Source organism: Macaca mulatta, chromosome 2 (assembly GCF_049350105.2).
Source record: "Macaca mulatta isolate MMU2019108-1 chromosome 2, T2T-MMU8v2.0, whole genome shotgun sequence".
Lineage (NCBI taxonomy): Eukaryota > Metazoa > Chordata > Mammalia > Primates > Cercopithecidae > Macaca > Macaca mulatta.
This window is the reverse complement of record NC_133407.1, coordinates 110729550-110749600: the sequence shown is the minus strand read 5'-3', so window position 1 is coordinate 110749600 and position 20051 is coordinate 110729550. Positions and strand designations below refer to the sequence as shown.

The window sequence follows — 20051 nt, the reverse complement described above, 5'->3', positions numbered from 1 at the left end:
TTTTTGTTTTTTATTTTTATTTTTTAGAAATGGTCTTGCTCTGTCAGGAAGGCTGGAGTACAGTGGTACTATCATAGCTCATTGCAGCCTCAAACTCCAAGTGATCCTCCCACCTCAGCCTCTGATGTAGCTAGGACTACAGGTGTGTGCCACCATGCCCAACTAATTTTTTTTTGAGATGGAGTCTCACTCTGTTGCCCAGGCTGGAGAACAAGGGCGCGATCTCAGCTCACTGCAACCTCCACCTCCCGGGTTCAAGCAATTCTCCTGCCTAAGCCTCCCAAATAGCTGGGACTACAGGCGCATGCCACCATACCCGGCTAATTTTTGTATTTTTAGCAGAGATGGGGTTTTGCCATGTTGACTAGGCTGGTCTCAAACTCTTTTTTTTTTTTTTTTTTTTTTTTTTGAGACGGAGTCTCGCTCTGTCACCCAGGCTGGAGTGCTGTGGCCGGATCTCAGCTCACTGCAAGCTCCGCCTCCCGGGTTCACGCCATTCTCCTGCCTCAGCCTCCTGAGTAGCTGGGACTACAGGCGCCCGCCACCTCACCCGGCTAGTTTTTTGTATTTTTTAGTAGAGACAGGGTTTCACTGTGTTAGCCAGGATGGTCTCGATCTCCTGACCTCGTGATCCGCCCGTCTCGGCCTCCCAAAGTGCTGGGATTACAGGCTTGAGCCACCGCGCCCGGCCCAAACTCTTATTTTTTTCTTTTTTTTTTTTGAGATGGAGTCTCATTCTGTCGCCCAGGCTGGAGTGCAGTGGCGCCATCTCGGCTCACTGCAAGCTCCACCTCCTGAGTTCATGCCATTCTCCTGCCTCAGCCTCCTGAGCAGCTGCAACTACAGGCGCCCGCCACCACGCCCAGCTAATTTTTTGTATTTTTAGTGGAGACAGGGTTTCACCATGCTAGCCAGGATGGTCTCGATCTCCTGACCTCATGATCCACCTGCCTCGGCCTCCCAAAGTGCTGGGATTACAGGTGTGAGTCACCGCGCCCGGCCCTGGTCTTGAACTCTTGACTTCGTGATCTACCCGCCTTGGCCTCCCAAAGTGCTGGGATTACAGGCGTGAGCCACTGTGCCCAGCCTCAGCTAATTTTCATTTTTATTTTGTAGAGACAGGAGTCTTGCTATGGTGCCTAGGCTGGTCTCAAACTTCTGGCCTCGAGCTATCCTCCCACCTCGGCATCCCAAAGCGCTGGGATTACAGGTGTGAGTCACCATGCCCAGTCTAGGCCTGGCTTCTTTCATGTGTAAAATGGGGTTAATAGCACTTGCTACGTCTAGCTCAGAGCTGTTATAAGGATTCAAGTTATTTCCTAAACAGGGAAGGAAGATGCTCAGGTGAAAATATTGTTTACAATAGGCCAAGACCTGTACTAAGAACTTATAAGCATTAGAAAGACAAACTCTGAACAGGTTCTCACTTATTTGTAGGAGCTAAAAATTAACTCCACTGAATTCATGGAAACCAATAGCAGAATGATGAATACCAGAGGCTGGGAAGGGTAGTGGCAGTGTGGGGAGCGGAGTGGGAATGGTTAATGAGTACAAAAATATAGTTAGATAAAATGAATACAATCTAGTATTTCAGGCTGGGCGTGGTGGCTCACACCTGTAATCCCAGCACTTTGGGAGACCAAGGCAGGTGGATCATCTGAGGTCAGGAATTCGATACCACCCTGTCCAACATGGCGAAACACAGTCTCTACTAAAAAGACAAAAATTAGCTGGGCGTGGTGGCTGGTGCCTGTAATCCCAGCTACTTGAGAGGCTGAGGCAGTAGAATCGCTTGGACCTGGGAGGCAGAGGTTGTGGTGAGCCGAGATTGTGCCACTGCACTCCAGCCTAGATGACAAGAGTGAAACTGTCTCAAAAAAAAAAAAAAAAGATCTAGTATTTGACAGCAAAACAGGGTGACTATAGTCAGCAATAATTTATTACATTTAAAAATAAAAGTATAATTGGATTGTCTGTAACACAAAGAAACGATAAATGCTTGTGGTAATGAATACCCCATTTACCCTGATGTGATTACTATACATGTATGGCCATATCAAAATCTCATGTACCCCATTAACTTTTGTGGGTACATAGTAGGTGTATATACTTATACACCTACTTAAGCCCAGGTGTTTGAGACCAGCCTGGGCAACACAGTGAGACCTTATCTCTACAAAAAATAAGCAAAATTAGCGGCACATGGTGGTGTGTGCCTGTGGTCCCAGCTATTCGGGAGGATGAGGTGGGAGGACCACTTGAGACCTGGCGGTAGAGGCTGCAGTGAGCTGAGATCGCGCCACTGCACTCCAGCCTGGGTGTTACAGCAAGACCCAATCTCTAAAAAACTTAAAATAAAAAAGAACTTAGAAGCATTAACTTTTGATTCTCAGAAGCTTATGAAGTATATTACTAGTTCCATGTTTCAGGTAAGAAAAGTGAGGACCAGATTAGTTATGTAATCTTTGTGGCAGCTGAAGGTCATTCAGCTATTAAAGGAATGAGAGGCCTAAATCAAGGTCTGATTCCAATAGCTATGCTGTTTACATGATGCTACTCTGCTATTTTACTGAGCACCAAACAGTAGAGAATTTTGTAACTAGATGAGATCACTGGAAACATCCATTCTGGTCCTGCCATGATTTTGCAGATTAGAAAAATGGGAAACCACAAATGAGCAATGATAGTGCTAGGACCCCAAGATGGATTTCCTGACTTTGGACCTAGTATTAATCCCTCTGCATCACCTTCTCTTGTACTAGTATGTTCTCATTCTTCTATGTATGCTTTACTCTTTTGCTCTTAATTTGATATAACATTTGGAATTTCATCATGCTAATTAAAGCAATAATCCAAGAAGAAAAGGCAATTAAAAGGCATCACATGTATTAGTTTTACCTTTGTTCACCAATTACATTATGTTTCTTTTTTCTCCACTTCCAGAGTTGACTCAAATGTAGGGCATTCCTTGGGCTACTCCAAGAAACAAGCTTTTTTTTTTTTTTTTTTTTTTTTTTTTTTGGAGACAGGGTCTCTGACACCCAGGCTGAAGTGGCGAGATCTTGGTTCACCACAGCCTCGACCTCCCGGGCTCAAGCCGTACCCCCTACCTCAGCCTCCCGAGTAGCAGGGACTACAGGTGTGTGCCGTGACACCACGCCCATGCCTGACCTTTTTTTTTTTTTTTAGAGACGGGGTCTTGCTTTGTTGCCCAGGTTAGTCTCAAACTCCTGGTTTTGAGTGATCCTCCTGCCTTGGCCTCCCAAAATGCTGGGATTACAGGCATAAGCCAACGTGCCTGACCAGTATTGTTAATTAATACAGTATATGTTCAGTTACTAAATTTCAAATGAGACTAATTATATTCAGAGAATGGCGCATTGCTAAGTGAAATCTTCAGCTCCTTGGTCCATGTCAGCAAGCCTGAAAGAAAACCGCCACAGGCCAAGAGTACTGGGGACAAGAACGTACCTTCATCCTCCCCTTGCCTAATCCCTGCAATAATACTCAAGGCCTCGTTCCCACATCTTTTCTGAATGGCCCCTTGCCTGTCTGAACAACACAGGTAACCTGAGTCTTCTCCCCGAAGGTCCTAGAACTAAACTAGGTCATTAAACCAATGCTTGTTAAGCACTCCCTATACACAGGTATTTTATTACGTACTGAGTAAAGGAAAGAATCTGGTCTAAACTCTTAAGTGAAATGGATATAGGCCTCTGGTGTATGAGATTCAAGTCAGAGAAGAATGGACAATCCAGGTCATCTGTGCCTGGAGCTGTTCTGCTACAAATACAAGTGAACAGACAGGCACAGGCAGACCAACTGGGTGACTCCAAATCTGTGACAAGAGATAAGACAGGTCACCACCACAGGTAACTGGCAATGTCCCATGCCCCTCACTGCTGAACAGCCAAGGGCCTTTAAGGCCTCTAGTCCTCTTATTTACCTTTCTATGTGTGTGTTTGTGTATGTACATACATGTGCAAGTTAGTTTTTCAAGAGCCAGCCATCCCATGGAAAATCTGGAAGGGGAAAAAATTCCATAAACCTGAAAAACCAGGCTTCTACCTGGATGTGAATAAAATGAACAGTAAGGCCGGGCGCGGTGGCTCAAGCCTGTAATCCCAGCACTTTGGGAGGCCGAGACCGGCGGATCACGAGGTCAGGAGATCGAGACCATCCTGGCTAACCCAGTGAAACCCCGTCTCTACTAAAAAATACAAAAAACTAGCCGGGCAAGGCGGCGGGCGCCTGTAGTCCCAGCTACTCGGGAGGCTGAGGCAGGAGAATGGCGTGAACCCGGGAGGCGGAGCTTGCAGTGAGCTGAGATCCGGCCACTGCACTCCAGCCTGGGCGACAGACCGAGACTCCGTCTCAAAAATAAAATAAAATAAAATAAAATAAAATGAACAGTAAAAAAAGGCAACAAGAGTGTGCACTGTGGGCCAGGCACAGTGGCTCATGCCTGTAATCCCAACACTTTGGGAGGCCAAGGCAGGCGGATCACCTGAGGCCAGGAGTTTGAGACTAGCCTAGCCAACATGGCGAAACCCCATCTCTATTAAAAATACAAACATTAGTTGGGCGTGGTGGTACATGCCTGTAATCCCAGCTACTCGGGAGGCTGAGGCACAAAAACTGCTTGAACCCAGAGGCAAAGGTTGCAGTGAGACTGCATCATTATACCCCAGCCTGGGTGACAGAGCGAGACTGTCTCAAAAAAAAAAGAAAAAAAGAAAAAAAAACAGTGTGCACTGTGTGGGGTGCAGTCTAGCCCAGTGGTGCAGAGCAAGACAGTCTGAATTCAGAGGAAGGTAAAGTTCTTTCTTATTTCTGGCCCTCACACTTGTTGGGCAGCTAAGAGGACCCTAATGAAGTACAGTTCAACCCGTGTGATAAACAGGAGGAAGGGAATTTGAGGAAGGGCCTGAGCAAGGGCAGTGACCAGATGTGGAAAAAGAGAAGCTGAAAGTTCTCATAGGAGAGGACTGGGGAGTGAAGTTAGAGAGGCAGGCTGAAGCGAGCTGGGGACAGGCCATGAGCAGCCTGATGGGAAAGTAGAGATTGAGAGATCAACTTAGCCAGAGTGGGAGGAAGGGAGATGAAGATAAGCCAAGTGACAGGCAGGGTGGCTACCAGCCAGACGTACACCTGCACTTGAGGATGAGGGTTACTGTGTAGATTTCTAGAAGGTAAGTTTCAATGAAGACAGGGTTTTGTGGGGTTTTTTTGGAGACAGGGTCTCACTCTGTTGCCCTGACTAGAGTACAGTGGTGTGAGCTTGGCTTAATGTAACATCCACCTCCTGGGCTCAAGTAATCCTCCCACCTCAGTCTCCTAAGTAGCTAGGCGCTCACCATCATGCCCAGCTAATTTTTGTATTTTCGGTAGAGATGGGGTTTCACCATGTTGGCCAGGCTGGTCTCAAACTCCTGGACTCAAGCGATCCACCTGCCTCAGCCTCCCAAAGGTTTGGGATTACAGGTGAGAACCACTGCTCCCAGCCAAGACACAGGTTTTTGTCACCACTGTACCCAGGGCTGGCACATGACAAGCACTCAATAATTATTTGTTCAATGAATGAATCAGGGATGAATGTCTAACAGCTCAGTCCAAGTGAGCTGGACTTGAGCTCAAGTAGAGCTGGTTAAGGGCAAGTGTTTGGGTCACAAAGAAGAAAGAACTTTAAACAGTAATACCTGAGGCCAAATCACTCACTGATAAAGAGGACAAGAGTTATCCATCATCAGTTTCCTCCAAAGTACAAGTTAAGAAGATGAAGGGCCAGTAGCATTTCCCCACTAAAAAAATTAAGTGGGTCTGGCTGGGTGTGGTGGCTCATGCCTGTAATCCCAGCACTTTGGGAGGCCGAGGCAGGCAAATCACCTGAAGTCGGGAGTTCAAGACCAGCCTGACCAACATGGAGAAACCCCATCTCTACTAAAAATACACAATTAACCGGGCATGGTGGTACATGTCTGTAATCCCAGCTACTTGAGAGGCTGAGGCAGGAGAATCACTTGAACCTGGGAGGCAGAGGTTATGGTGAGCTGAGATGGTGCCATTGCACTCCAGCCTGGGCAACGAAAGCAAAACTCTGTCTCAAAAAAAACACAAAAAAACAAGTTACGTGGGTCCAATATCCTAACCTACAGTTAGCCACTGCAGTTCAAAACCATCCTGCTTTTCTGGCTTCTATTTCACATTATGCCTTAATGGAAGGCATGTCCCCTGGCCACCATGAAAGATGTGTCAAAAGCCCAGTCCTCTCAAACAACGAACCCCTTTACCTGTTTGGAAAACTCCTATTCATCCTTTAAAACCCATCTCTGGCAAGCCTTCTCTGATGGCCCCTCCTTAGGCTGGTATTTCTATACACTGCAAATACTTCTCTCTCTTTTTTTTTTTTTTGAGACGTAGTCTTGCTCTGTCGCCCAGGCTGGAGTGCAGTGGCGCCATCTTGGCTCACTGCAAGCTCCGCCTCCCGAGTTCTCCTGCCTCAGCCTCCCAAGTAGCTGGGACTACAGGTGCCCGCCACTACGCCCAGCTAATATTTTGTAGTTTTAGTAGAGATGGGGTTTCATGTGTTAGCCAGGATGGTCTTGATCTCCTGACCAGGTGATCCGCTCACCTCAGCCTCCCAAAGTGCTGGGATTACAGGCATGAGCCACCGCGCCTGGCCTACAAATACTTCTACTCTTACATTACTGTCATCACTCTAATTTTTAAATTTCCTTTATGAATTCCTTGAAAAAAAAAAAGGCTGTCTCTTATTTGTCTGCTTATCAGGGTTCAGCATAGTACTTAACCAGTTGATGTAAACAGAACCAATTTTCACCCTTCTATCCTACATTAAATTCTAACCCTCGGCTCCAATTCACTGGCAGAGGTTCCCACAGCTCAGAGCAAGGATAAAGAAGGACAAGGGTACCAGTGGCAGAAGGCAGAGAAGGGGCTCTGCAGTTGGGGAAGGGGGTGCAGGTTGGGAAGAGTCCCCCAGGCTGCAGTGGTGTCTGCACAGTTTCCTCCAATGTCTATGGAAGGAATTGTTTCATATCTGATACCATCTCGGGCTAAAGGGCTAATGAGCAACTCCTCTCCTGGAGGCCCAGGTGCTTCGAGGGAAGTCACTGGTCACACAATACCCTTTCCGCTCCGTGTGAGTGGTCAGAGCAGCAAAGGCTAAACTCAAACAAAAATACGTCCTAGGAGTTTGTGGGCCAAGATCTTATCCACTGCATTCCCATATATTTATGGTCACCATCTCTAAATTTCCTCTCAGCTGTCATTCAATCATTTGAGAAAGATTTTTCTGACTGCCAACTATGTAGAGGGTACACTGTTAGGCTCTGGGGAACACAGGGATACTTCTCAGGTAACGCACACTTGAACAGCGGGGTTAAAACACGGTATACATAACTGTCACCAGGGAAAGGATGAAAAGAGTTAAGGAATTAAGAGAAAAGAAAGATTAATCCAGGTAGGAAGATTAAGAAAGGCTCTGCAGAAAGGAGAGCTTAAGCTGGACCTTGAAAGTTGGATGGGAGACAAGAAAACGAATTCACAGAGATTGAAGAAGGGCACCTCACCACCCCACAGGGCAAAATGAGAGCTCTTCTAGGCAGGAGGAATTCCATGACCAAAGGCACAGAAGAGGAAACAGTATGGTAAGGAAACAACAAGTGACTGCGAACAGAATCTAGGGTACCTCTATCAGATGCACACAGTAGATGAAGAACACAGTGGGGACTCAATAAATGCTGAAAGAACTGGGATAACTCTGGAAGAACTCTAATGGAAAAGTAAAGATACTGGCTCTATTCCAAGACTCCATCTCAAAAAAAAAAAAAAAAAAAGATACTGGCTCCATTCTGTAAAATAGAAAACAGGAGTTTTGGCCTGGCGCAGTGGCTCACGCCTATAATCCCAGCACTTTAGGAGGCCGAAGCAGGTAGATCACGAGGTCAGGAGACCATCCTGGCTAACATGATGAAACCCCGTCTCTACTAAAAATACAAAAAATTAGCCGGGCGTGCTGGCGGGCGCCTGCAGTCCCAGCTACTTGGGAGGCTGAGGTAGGAGAATGGTGTGAACCCAGGAGGTGGAGCTTGCAGTGAGCCGAGATGGCGCCACTGCACTCCAGCCTGGGTGACAGATGAGACTCTGTCTCAAAAACAAAGGAAGGAAGGAAGGAAGGAAGGAAGGAAGGAGGGAGGGAGGGAGGGAGGGAAGGAAGGAGGGAAGGAAGGAAGGAAGGAAGGAAGGAAGGAAGGAAGGAAGGAAGGAAGGAAGGAAGGAAGGAAGGAAGGAAGGAAGGAAGGAAGGAAGGAAGGAAGGAAGGAAGGAAAGAAAACAGGAGTTTTGTTGTGTCTTAGAAAAATTCATCCAATTGTATTTTTATGAAAGAGCAGAAGAAGGCCTGTAATCCCAGCACTTTGGGAGGCCGAGGCAGGCGGGTCACCTGAGGTCGGGAGTTCAAGACCAGTCTGACCAACATGGCGAAACCCCGTCTCTACTAAAAATACAAAATTAGTCAGGCATGGTGGCGCATGCCTATAATCCCAGCTACTCGGGAGGATGAGGCAGGAGAATTGCTTGAACCCGGGAGGCGGGGGTTGCGGTGAGCCAAGATCGCACCACTGCACTCCAGCCTGGGCAACAAGAGCGAAACTCCGTCTCAAAAAAAAAAAAAAAAAAAAAAAAACAGCAGCAGATGAAGAGAGTAACGTATGGATAACAGTTAACAAAATTCTAGAAGTTTGGATCAATTAGCCTCATTTCCTGGGCCCAAGAGGCTAAATGATGGACTCAAACACTGTCTGAACTAAGGCAATGGTGTATGGAGAGAAGAGGGGAGATAGCTTCTTGGGAAACTACTTCAAAACCCATTTTCTTTTTCCTATTTGTTTTCCCAAGCATCTCGCTAAGTGGTGCACCATCTAGACTGGGGCTTACTCTGGCATCTGCTGTGCTATGCCCACAAGGCCCCCCACCTGCGACAGCCTCCTGGTTGTTCCTTTTCACTTCTGCTCTATCTAGCCCTCAGTGCTACCAACACAGCGGATGTCTCAGAGGGCACCTGTGTTCAATCACCATACCTGGACCTCTCCACATAAGTTCCTTGCCTTAGTCAACGCCAAACCTGCCCGTCTGTTCTTCCAACACAGTAAGATTTCTCTAAGCTCTACAACACTGTTTATGCCCTCCAGTCGGTTACGAAAAGCAGTAACCCTCTAAAAATGTCATGGGATTGTATCGTTTGGTCCAAAGAGACTCCCGAATGAGAGACCATACAGCATCGCAGCAATTTTAAAACAAACCCTCACCGCACGGGTCGGGCATCTCGCTGGGTCACCGGGGCTCACGTCTTAAACACACGCCCTGAGCCATCCCCAGCGTCTGTCCCAGGAGGGCCGTGGACTTGACAGTGCACCGAGGGCCGGGCGCAGCAGAAGAATCCGCACGGTCAGGGCCGCCCACCGCTCCCGCGCGGGGCGGTCCAGCCATGGAGGAGGGGCGGGGCAGAACTGGGTCCCGAGCGTCAGAAGGAGGAAGTGTGGTGCCTCAGTGGGAACTGCGGATGACTCGGGGCAGAAGTCGGGAAGCGGGTTCAGATGAGGATGCAGGTGCTAGCACCGGGCTATCGGGGAGAAGAATGGCCTGCGAGCCCCTGGGTGTGGGACAGGTTGAGGAACACTGGCGGAAGCCCCTCCTGGCCTCACCGGACCCTGCGACGGGGCCTGAGGTGGTGGGCGCGCAGGGGGCGTCACGCGCTGGCAGACGACGGAGATACGCGGCGGATGGGGGGGAAGACGGAAGGCAAACTCACCTTCTTAACAGCTGGTTGGAAGTGGAAGTCACCAGCCTCCTTCAGATCCAGCCAGATCATAGGCATGCGGGGCACGGCCTCCATGGCGGCTGGCGCCAGCCGGCCACCCGGCCACTCCCGTAGCTGCTGCAGCTGCTGGCTCAGCCACGAGCCCAGCCCCGCCCCTTCGCGCCGGAAGTCACTGGTCACGGGAGGGAATGAAAAATACCACCTGCCTGCCGGGAGTTGCAGTTTCCTCCCCCGCCCGCGTGGTCTTTTGCGCAGGCGCAGTCCCTGTTGCGCAGGCTCAGTCTTTTTCGCGCGGAGGGAGTAGGGCGGGGAGGAGCTCGCCAGCCCGAGGCGAAAGGGTTTCTGGGTTAATAGTCTTCCTCTGCTAAACTGAGAGGCGCGGAGCGACCTTATTCCCCGCTCCCGGGCCAAGCCCGTCTGCCGGCCCCTCCCGCCGCGCTCCTCCCTCCTAGGAAGAGCGTGAGAACTCACCTATGAACTTGCCCTCCCAAGTATTGTCAAGGGCCGTGGAGGACTGGTGCTGTGGTAGAGATGACGTGGCAGGCGGGCCGCTGGGAAGAGATGACGCGAAAACTGGCTTAAGAGAGGGTGCGGAGGGGCCACCTGGCCTGAAGGAGTCGGTGCTGAGAGCAGGGGGTTTCATTCTCGGGGCTGCGAAGGCTTTCGAGCTTTGGAACAGAAGAATGACTGACCAGAGACTGGCCTACTCAGCCCAGCCTGGGAGGCCGGGCAGTGCCCAAGGGAGACGGACGATAGGGAGGGAGCGCCTGGATGGAGCGTCTCAAGCGGAGCGAGGAGGCCCCTGGCCCTGTAGGAAAGTGGGTGGGGGAAGGTATCCGGCCAGGTGAGCTCCCAGGGAGGCCCAGAATATCTGGAAGGAGACCACGGAATGGAGAGCACCTGTTGACTCTGTAGAGAGGACCTGTAGAGCAGGAATTGTTAAATCGTATGGCTGTATCACCTACTTTTAGAAATAAATAATAGGCTACTCGGGAGGCTGAGGCTGGAGGTTCAATCGCTTGAACCCGGGAGGCGGAGGTTGCAGTGATCCTAGATCGCGCCACTGCTCTCCAGCCTGGGCGACAGAGCGAGACTCCGTCTCAAAATAATAGTAACAATAGAAACAAGTAACAGAGAATGGCCTGGAGATAGTGAGTGCAAAAGTGGGAGCTGGGAGACCAGTGAGTCTTTTGTAGTCTTCCAGGAGACAGGTGATTGTAGCAAAGCAGAGGGAAATAAAAAGTGGGCAAAGAAATATTTTGCCCACTTTGAGAAATATTTGAGGAATATTTAGGAGACAGAAGTATCAGAACTTGGAATGGATGGATGTAAGGGAATGAGGACGTCGAATATGTTTTCCAAGCTTCTGACTTGTGCAGCTGGGTGGCTGTGGGACTGTTTACTGATAAGGGAAAACGGGAAGAGCAAAGGTTCAGGTCTGTGTTAAGCTCGAGGTCAAGGCCTTTGACTGGTTCTAGATGAAATGTGGAGACCACCATGTTTGGCGCGGTGGCTCATGCTTGTAATCCCATCACTTTGGGAGGCCGAGGTGGGCGGATCGCTTAAGCCCAGGAGTTCAAGACTAGCGTGGCCCACATGGCCAAACCCCGTCTCTACAAAAAATACAAAAATTAGCAGGACGTGGTGGCTCATGTACACCTGTAGTCCCAGCTACTCAGGAGGCCGAGGCGGGAGGATCGCTTGAGCCCGGGAGGCAGAGGTTGCAGTGAGCCGTGATTGTGCCATTGCACTCCAGCCTGGGCAACAAAAGTGAAACCATGTGTAAAAAAAAAAAAAAAAAAACATTGTGGAGACCGTGGGATGTGGGATCTGGGATTCTAAGACAGGCTTCACCCACAAGGTAGAGCCCAGGTCCCTTTGTTATGAGACCTTAAACCCTTTCAGGACTTAGTCAAGGGCCTAGCTTTATTCCAGTTGGAGTTAGAGCAGAAGAAAGTGAAATTACATGAATGTTCATAGCAGTATCATTTCACAGTAGCCAAAAGGGAGAAGCAACCCATTCATTGATGGATGGATGCATGAATAAAGATGTTGTATGTACATACAATGGAATATTATTCAGCCTTAAAAAAGAATGAAATTCTGTTACATGCTGCAGCATGAATGAACCCTGAAGACATTATGCTAAGTGAAATAAGCCAGTTGCAAAAGGACAAATACTGTATTAGGCTTATTTGAGATACCTAGTTAGTCAGATTTATGGAGAAAGAAAGTAGAATGGTGTTTGTCGGGCTGGGGGAGGGGAGAATGGAGAGTTACTCTTTAATGGCTGTACAACAATCTGAACATATTTAATGCCACTGAACTGTACGCTTGAAATTGTAAACTTTGTGGCCAGGCACGGTAGCTCACACCTGTAATTCCAGCAATTTGGGAAGCCGAGGTGAGTGGATCGCCTGATTTGGGAGTTCAAGACCAACCTGACCAACATGGAGAAACCCTGTCTCTACTAAAAATGCAAAATTAGCCGGTCATGGTGGCCCGTGCCTATAATCCCAGCTACTCGGGAGGCTGAGTCAGGAGAATCGCTTGAACCTGGGAAGCAGAGGTTGTGGTGAGCCAAGATTTGCGCCATTGCACTCCAGCCTGGGCAACAAGAGTGAAACTCCATCTCAAAAAAAAAAAAAAAAAATTGTAAACTTTGTTTTTTATATATATATATATATGAGTTTGCAAATAATTTATTTAAAGAGAAAGAAAAATTTCTCAGTTCTTCTAGCATCCTAGAAGGGTTTGTTTCTGGAAGATATATATATATATATATTTTTTGAGACATAGAGTCTCACTCTGTTTGCCCAGACCAGAGTGCTAATGGTGTGATGTCAGCTCACTGCAGCCTTGGCCTCCTGAGCTCACTCAATTCTCCAACCTCAGCCTCCCTAGTAGCTGGAGTACAGGCGTGTGCCACCAGGCCTGGCTAATTTTTTCTTGTATTTTTTGTAGAGATGGGTTTTTGCCATGTTGCCCAGGCTAGTCTTGAACTCCTAGGCTCAAGCAATCTGCCTGCCTCAACCTCCCAAAGTCCTGGGATTACAGACATGAGCCACTGCACCCAGCCTGGAAGACCATCTTGAGGTCACCTGGTCAGAGGTAGAGAAATTTCAGGCAAAGCCGGGCATGGTGGCTCACACCTGTAATCCCAGCACTTTTGGAGGCCAAGGTGGGCAGATCACTTGAGGTCAGGAGTTCAAGACCAACCTGGTTAATATAGTGAAACCCCATCTCTACTAAAAATACAAAAATTAGCTCAGTATGGTGGTGTGTGGCTGTAGTCCCAGCTACTACGGAGGCTGAGGCAAGACAATCGCTTGAACTTGGGAGGTGGAGGTTGCAGTGAGCCAAGATTGCACCACTGCACTCCAGCCTGGGTGACAGAGCAAGACTCTGTCTCAAAACAAACACAAGAAAGAAATTACGGGAAGGCCCACACCCTGCAAAACTGCCCAAACACAATTTGTAGTGAAATACAAAAATATGAAGCAGCCTACCTTGGGGCTTTCTGATGGTGAAGCACTGGTCAGCCATAAGGGAGCTGCAAGACCTAGGCACAACAGCTGAGTCCAGAGCAGGCTGGGAATTGGGAGACTACATCATAGCATTACTGAGCAAAGAAGGAGGCGGCCGCTTGGCCACAGGACACAGGCAGCCCAGGACCCAAACTTGAGGCCAGCAAGGGGTCAGGATTAAGCTGTTGCAGTTCAGTATGGGCTGGAACAGGAAGTGAGAGAGGAAGGGGAGAAGTAGGAAGCCCTAAATTGGGCCTTGCAAGATGGAGAAGATCTATAGAGATGGGCATTCCAGGTAGGTGAAATTGCAGAGGCAAGAGGGAGCTCTGGCTAGCCTCTAGGATTCAGGAGAGCTGGGCAGATGGGTTCCTTCCTCATGAGCTTCCTAGAGTGATAGCTTTGGCCCTACTGTCTTTCCTTCGCCTGGCCTCCACTCCCAAGGTGGAATGGGAACAACTTGTCCCCACATGGTGCTTCTGGAGTTGAACTACAACAAATGAAATAAATTATTCTGGCCGGGCGCGGTGGCTCAAGCCTGTAATCCCAGCACTTTGGGAGGCCAAGACCATCCTGGCTAACCCGGTGAAACCCCATCTCTACTAAAAAATACAAAAAACTAGCCGGGCGAGGTGGCGGGCGCCTGTAGTCCCAGCTACTCGGGAGGCTGAGGCAGGAGAATGGCGTAAACCCGGGAGGCAGAGCTTGCAGTGAGCTGAGATCCAGCCGCTGCACTCCAGCCTGGGTGACAGAGCGAGACTCCGTCTCAACAACAACAAAAAAAAAATTAAAAAAATAATAAATTATTCTGTGAGTTCAAGGGTGTATTCATTTGCTAGAGTGGCCATAGGAAAGTACCACATACTGAGTGGGTTAAGCAGAAATGTGTTTTCTCACAGTTCTGGAGGCTAGAGGTCTGAGATAAGGTATTAGCAGAGTTGGTTTCTTCTGAGGCCTCTCTCCTTGGCTTGTTAATGGCCATCTTATCCCTGAGCCTGGTGACCCTGCCTTTAAATTCAGTCACATTCTGAGGTACTGGAGGTTAGGACTTCAAACATGAAATGGGGAGTAATGGAGGGGGCACATTTAGCCCATAACACAGGGTCACAGTGACATGAAAGGCGATTGGTGTGAAAGGCATCAAAGACCAAGAGGACCTTCACAGGCCTCGAATGCTGAGGGTGGGGATGGGTTGGTGGAGGTGAGACAGCAGAAAGAATGACTCCGGGGCAGGGGATGCCCTCCTAACATGTATTTCCCAGCAGAGTTGGAAGTTAGAAGCCTAAGACTTGATGGTACTGGGGAAGAGTCCGCCTTGTCACGAGGGGGCAGCACACTGTTTTCTCAAGATAGCCTCTCCATCACACCCAACAGAGTCAGATGGGCCCTTAAAAACACACACACCCTTCCCCATTTTACCAATGTAGAAACCCAGGCCTGGACTCAGGAGGGAACCACACAAAGTCTCTCAACAAGTGAATATAAATGAGTCTGGGCTGCACTTTGGGAGGCAGAGGCGTACAGATAACCTGAGGTCAGGAGCTCCAGATCAGCTTTGCCAACATGGTGAAACTCCTTCTCTACTAAAAAATACAAAAATTCGCTGGGCATGGTGGCAGGCACCTGTAATCCCAGCTACTTGGGAGGCTGAGGCAGGGGAATCGCTTGTACCTGGGAGGCAGAGGTTGCAGTGAGCCGAGATCATGCCACTGCACTCCAGACTGGGGACAAAGCGATACTCTGTCTCAAAAAAAAAAAAAGTCTGGGCTGGACATGAGTCTCATCTCTCTCAGTTCTTTTATTCAACAGATATTTATTCAACACCCACAGTGTCCTAGACATTGTTCTAGGTGCTGTTGAACAAAACAGGTAAAGAGCTCTGCCTGCATGAGGTCCCATTTTAGGGAGGGACATAGACATTAACACAATAAAGAGTAGACAGTATGTTAGATGGCAACAACTGCTGTGGTAGGAAGAAAATCAAACAGGGAGAGGAAGGTGGGAATATAGGTAGAGGACAATGCAATTTTATATTGGGTGGTCAGGGGAGGATTACTGAGAAGATACTATTTGAGCCGAGATCTGAACGAAGTGAGGGAGCAAGACAGGGCATAACTAGGGGAAGAGTGTTTCAGAAAGGGGGAACAGCAAATGCAAAGGTCTTGAACTAGGACTGTATCTGGCATGCCTGAAGAACAGCAGGGAGGCCAGAGTGTCTGAGGTTGAGTGAGTGTGTAGAATAGAGGAGATGGGGTCACAGAGGCAACAAGGAGGCGTGAGGCGAGGGGTTACAGATGGAGTCAGGTGTTGCAGATAGAGTCAGGTCTCGAAGACCATGATAAGGATGTGGGTTTTCTTTGGACAAGCTGGGGAACCATGGGGAGGGTTTGAATAGACCCGGGGATATGATCTGGCCTAAGTTTGTTTAAGGGTTACATAGACTGAGTAGGGGATTAGAGAAAGGGGCCTGTTAGGCCTCTGAGCCCAAGCTAAGTCATCATATCCCCAGTGACCTGCACGTGTACATCCAGATGGCCTGAAGCAACTGAAGATCCACAGAAGTGAAAATAGCTTAACTGATGACATTCCACCATTGTGATTTGTTTCTGCCCCACTCTAGCTGATCAATGTACTTTGTAATCTCTCCCACCCTTAAGAAGTTTCTTTGTAATTCTCCCCACCCTTAAGAAGGTTCTAATTCCCCCCACCCTTGAGAATGTACTTTGTGAGATCCACCCCTTGCCCCCAAAACATTGCTCTTAACTCCATCGCCTATCCCAAAACCTATAAGAACTAATGATAGGCCGGGCACGGTGGCTCAAGCCTGTAATCCCAGCACTTTGGGAGGCCGAGACGGGCGGATCACGAGGTCAGGAGATCGAGACCATCCTGGCTAACACAGTGAAACCCCGTCTCTACTAAAAAATACAAAAAACTAGCCGGGCGAGGTGGCAGGCGCCTGTAGTCCCAGCTACTCGGGAGGCTGAGGCAGGAGAACGGGCGTGAACCCGGGAGGCGGAGCTTGCAGTGAGCTGAGATCTGGCCACTGCACTCCAGCCTGGGCGACAGAGCGGGACTCCGTCTCAAAAAAAAAGAACTAATGATAATCCCACCACCCTTGCTAACTCCTTTTTCAGATTCAGCCTGCCTGCACCCAGGTGAAATAAACAGCCATGTTGCTCACACAGAGCCTGATAGCTGGTCTCTTCACATGGACGCATGAGACATTTGGTGCCGAAACCCGGGACTCCTTCGGGAGACCAGTCTGCTCTCCTCATCCTCACTCCTTGAAGAGATCCACCTACAGCCTCGGGTCCTCAGACCAACCAGCCCAAGGAACATCTCACTGATTTTAAATCGGGTAAGCGGCTTCTTTTTACTCTCTTCTCCAGCCTCTCTCACTATCCCTCAACCTCTTTCTCCTTTCAATCTTGGCGCCACTCTTCAATCTCTCCCTTCTCTTCATTTCAATTCCTTTCATTTTCTGATGGAGACAAAGGAGACACATTTTATCCGTGGACCCAAAACTCCAGCGCCGGTTACAGAGGCAGCCTTCTCTTGGTATTTAATCATTGCGGGGATGCCTCTCTGATTATTCACTCACGTTCCATTGGTGGCTGATCTCCACGGGGATGCCTGCCTTGATCATAAACCCACGTTCCCTTGGTGGCAAGTCAGTTGCGGGGACGCCTGCTTTGGCTGCTCACCCACATTGCAGCCCAGGGCTGCTCCCCACCCCACTTCTCCATGTCTTTACCCTTCTCTTTAAACTTGCCTCCTTCACTATGGGCAACGTTTCACCCTCCATTCCTCCTTCTTCTCCCTTAGCCTGTGTTCTCAAGAACTTAAAACCTCTTCAACTCTCACCTGACCTAAAATCTAAGCGTCTTATTTTCTTCTACAATACCGCTTGGCCCCAATACAAACTCGACAGTAGTTCCAAGTGGCCAGAGAATGGCACTTTTGATTTGTCTATCCTACAAGATCTAGATAATTTTTGTCGAAATATGGGCAAATGGTTTGAAGTGCCTGATGTCCAGGCATTCTTTTACACATCGGTCCCTCCCTAGTCACTGCTCCCAATGCGACTCATCTCAAATCTTTCTTCTCTCTCTCCTGTCTGTTCCTTCAGTCTCCACCCCAAGCTCTGAGTCCTTTGAATCCTTCTTTTCTATGGACTCATCTGACCTCTCCCCTTCTCCCCAGGTTGCTCCTTGCAAGGCCAAGCCAGGTCCCAGTTCTTCCTCAATCTCTGCTCCCCCTTCCTATAATCCTTCTATCACCTCCCCTCCTCACACCCAGTCTGGCTTACAGTTTCGTTCCACAACTAGCCCTTCCCCACCTGCCCAACAATTTCCTCTTAGAGAGGTGACTGGAGCTGAAGGTATAGTCAGGGTACATGTGCCTTTTTCTTTATCTGACCTTTCCCAAACCAGCCAGCGTTTAGGCTCTTTCTCATCAGACCCCACTCAATATATACAGGAATTCTGATATTCTAACTCTGTCCTACAATTTAACCTGGAGTGATTTAAATGTCATCCTAACTTCTACCCTCTCTCCAGATGAACGGGAAAGTTTTTTCTCTAGCCCAATCTCGCACTGATAACCACTGGCTTCATGAGCCAGAACTCCAGGAAGGTATTAGAGCAGTTCCCCGAGAAGATCCCCAATGGAACTATCAGGCCAATTCCCCAGGTATAGCTAGGTGAGATTACATGGTTTCTTGCCTAGTTGAAAGGCTTAAAAAGGCAGCTTACAAAGCTGTTAATTATGACAAACTTAAATAAACTACCCAAGGTAGAGACGAAAACCCAGCCCAGTTCATGGCCCACTTAGCAGCAACTCTAAGACGCTTGTGGCCCTAGACCCAGAGGGGCCACAAGGCTGTCTTATTCTCAATATGCATTTTATTACCCAATCCCCTCCCGGCATTAGAAAAACCTCCAAAAATTAGATTCCGGCCCTCAAACCCCACAACAGGACTCAATTAACCTTGCCTTCAAGGTGCACAATAATAGAGTACAGGCAACATATTTCTGAGTTGCAATTACTTGCCTCCACTGTGAGACAAACCCCAGCCACATCTCCAGCACACAAGAACTCCAAACGCCTGAACCACAGCTGCCAGGGGTTCCTCCAGAACCTCCTCCCCCAGGAGCTTGCTACAAGTGCCCGAAATCTGGCCACTGGGCCAAGGAATGTCCACAGCCTGGGATTCCTCCTAAGCTATGTCCCATCTGTGTGGGACCCCACTGGAAATTGGACTGTCCAACTTGCCCGGCAGACACTCCCAGAGACCCTGGAACTCTGGCCCAAGGCTCTCTGGCTCCTTCCCAGATCTTCTCGGCTTAGCAGCTGAAGACTGACACTGCCCGATCACCTCGGAAACCTCCTGGACCATCACACTTTGGGTAACTCTTACAGTGGAGGGATAAGTCTGTCCACTTCTTAATCAATACGGAGGCTACTCACTCCATATTATCTTCTTTTCAAGGGCCTGTTTCCCTTGCCTCCATAACTGTTGTGGGCATTGATGGCCAGGCTGCTAAACCTCTTAAAACTCCCTAACTCTGGTGCCAACTTGGACAACATTATTTTATGCACTCCTTTTTAGTTATCGCCACCTGCCTAGCTCCCTTATTAGGTCGAGACATTTTAACTAAATTATCTGCTTCCCTGACTATTCCTGGGCTACAGCCAAACCTCATTGCCACCTTTTTCCCCAGTTCAGCCCCCTTCGCATCCTCCCCTTGTATCTCCCCACCTTAAAGCACAAGTATAGGATGCCTCTACTCCCTCCTTGGCGACTGATCATGCACCCTTTTCCATCCCATTAAAACCTAATCACCCTTACCCTGCTCAACACCAGTATCCCATCCTGCAGCACCCTTTAAAAGGATTAAAGCCTGTTATCACTCACCTGTTACAGCATGGCCTTTTAAAGCCTATAAACTCTCCTACAATTCCCCCATTTTACCTGTCCAAAAACCGGCCAAGCCTTACAGGTTAGTTCAGGATCTGTGCCTTATCAACCAAATTGTCTAGCCTATCCACCCTGTGGTGCCAAAGCCATATACTCTCCTATCCTCAATACCTCTCTCCACAACCCCTCCATAACCCATTATTCTGTTCTGGATCTCAAACATGCTTTCTTTACTATTCCTTGCACCCTTCATCCCAGCCTCTCTTCGCTTTCACTTGGACTGACCCAGACAGCCATCAGGCTCAGCAAATTAGCTGGGCTGTACTGCCTCAAGGCTTTGCGGACAGCCCCCATTATTTCAGTCAAGCCCAAATTTCTTCCTCATCTGTTACCTATCTCGGCATAATTCTTCATGAAAACACACGTGCTCTCCTGCTGATCGTGTCCGGCTAATCTCCCAAACCCAAACCCCTTCTACAAAACAACTCCTTTCCTTCCTAGGTATGGTTAGGTACTTTCACCTTTGGATACCTAGTTTTACCATCCTGACTAAACCATATGTAAACTCACAAAAGCAAACCTAGCTGACCCTATAGATCCTAAATCCTTTTGCCACTCCTCTTTCCATTCCTTAAAAACATCCCTAGATACTGGCTCTCCCTAACTCATCCCAACCCTTTTCATTACACATAGCCAAAGTACAGGGCTGTGTGGTCAAAATTCTTACACAACAGCTGGGACCATGCCCTGTAGCCTTTTTGTTCAA

At 48.7% G+C, this 20051-nt stretch overlaps 1 protein-coding gene across 15 annotated transcripts in view; it reads right to left on the bottom strand.

The window, feature by feature from the left end:
• PTPN23 (protein tyrosine phosphatase non-receptor type 23) overlaps positions 1 to 10334 on the bottom strand; it is a 33718-nt gene extending 23384 nt beyond the window's left edge. For 11 of the 15 annotated variants that reach the window (XM_077992401.1, XM_077992398.1, XM_077992402.1 and 8 more), the window contains exon 1: positions 9830 to 10009. Coding sequence is in view for 3 of the 15 variants with exons in the window: in XM_015131085.3 (XP_014986571.3) it covers positions 9830 to 9913 (84 nt within the window). In the remaining 12 variants the exon portion in view is untranslated. Of the gene's footprint in view, positions 1 to 9326; positions 10010 to 10309 lie in introns of those variants that run through there. The other 4 variants (XM_077992399.1, XM_015131087.3, XM_077992400.1 and 1 more) reach the window with 4 other exon arrangements.
• Between the last annotated feature and the right edge of the window lie 9717 nt (positions 10335 to 20051).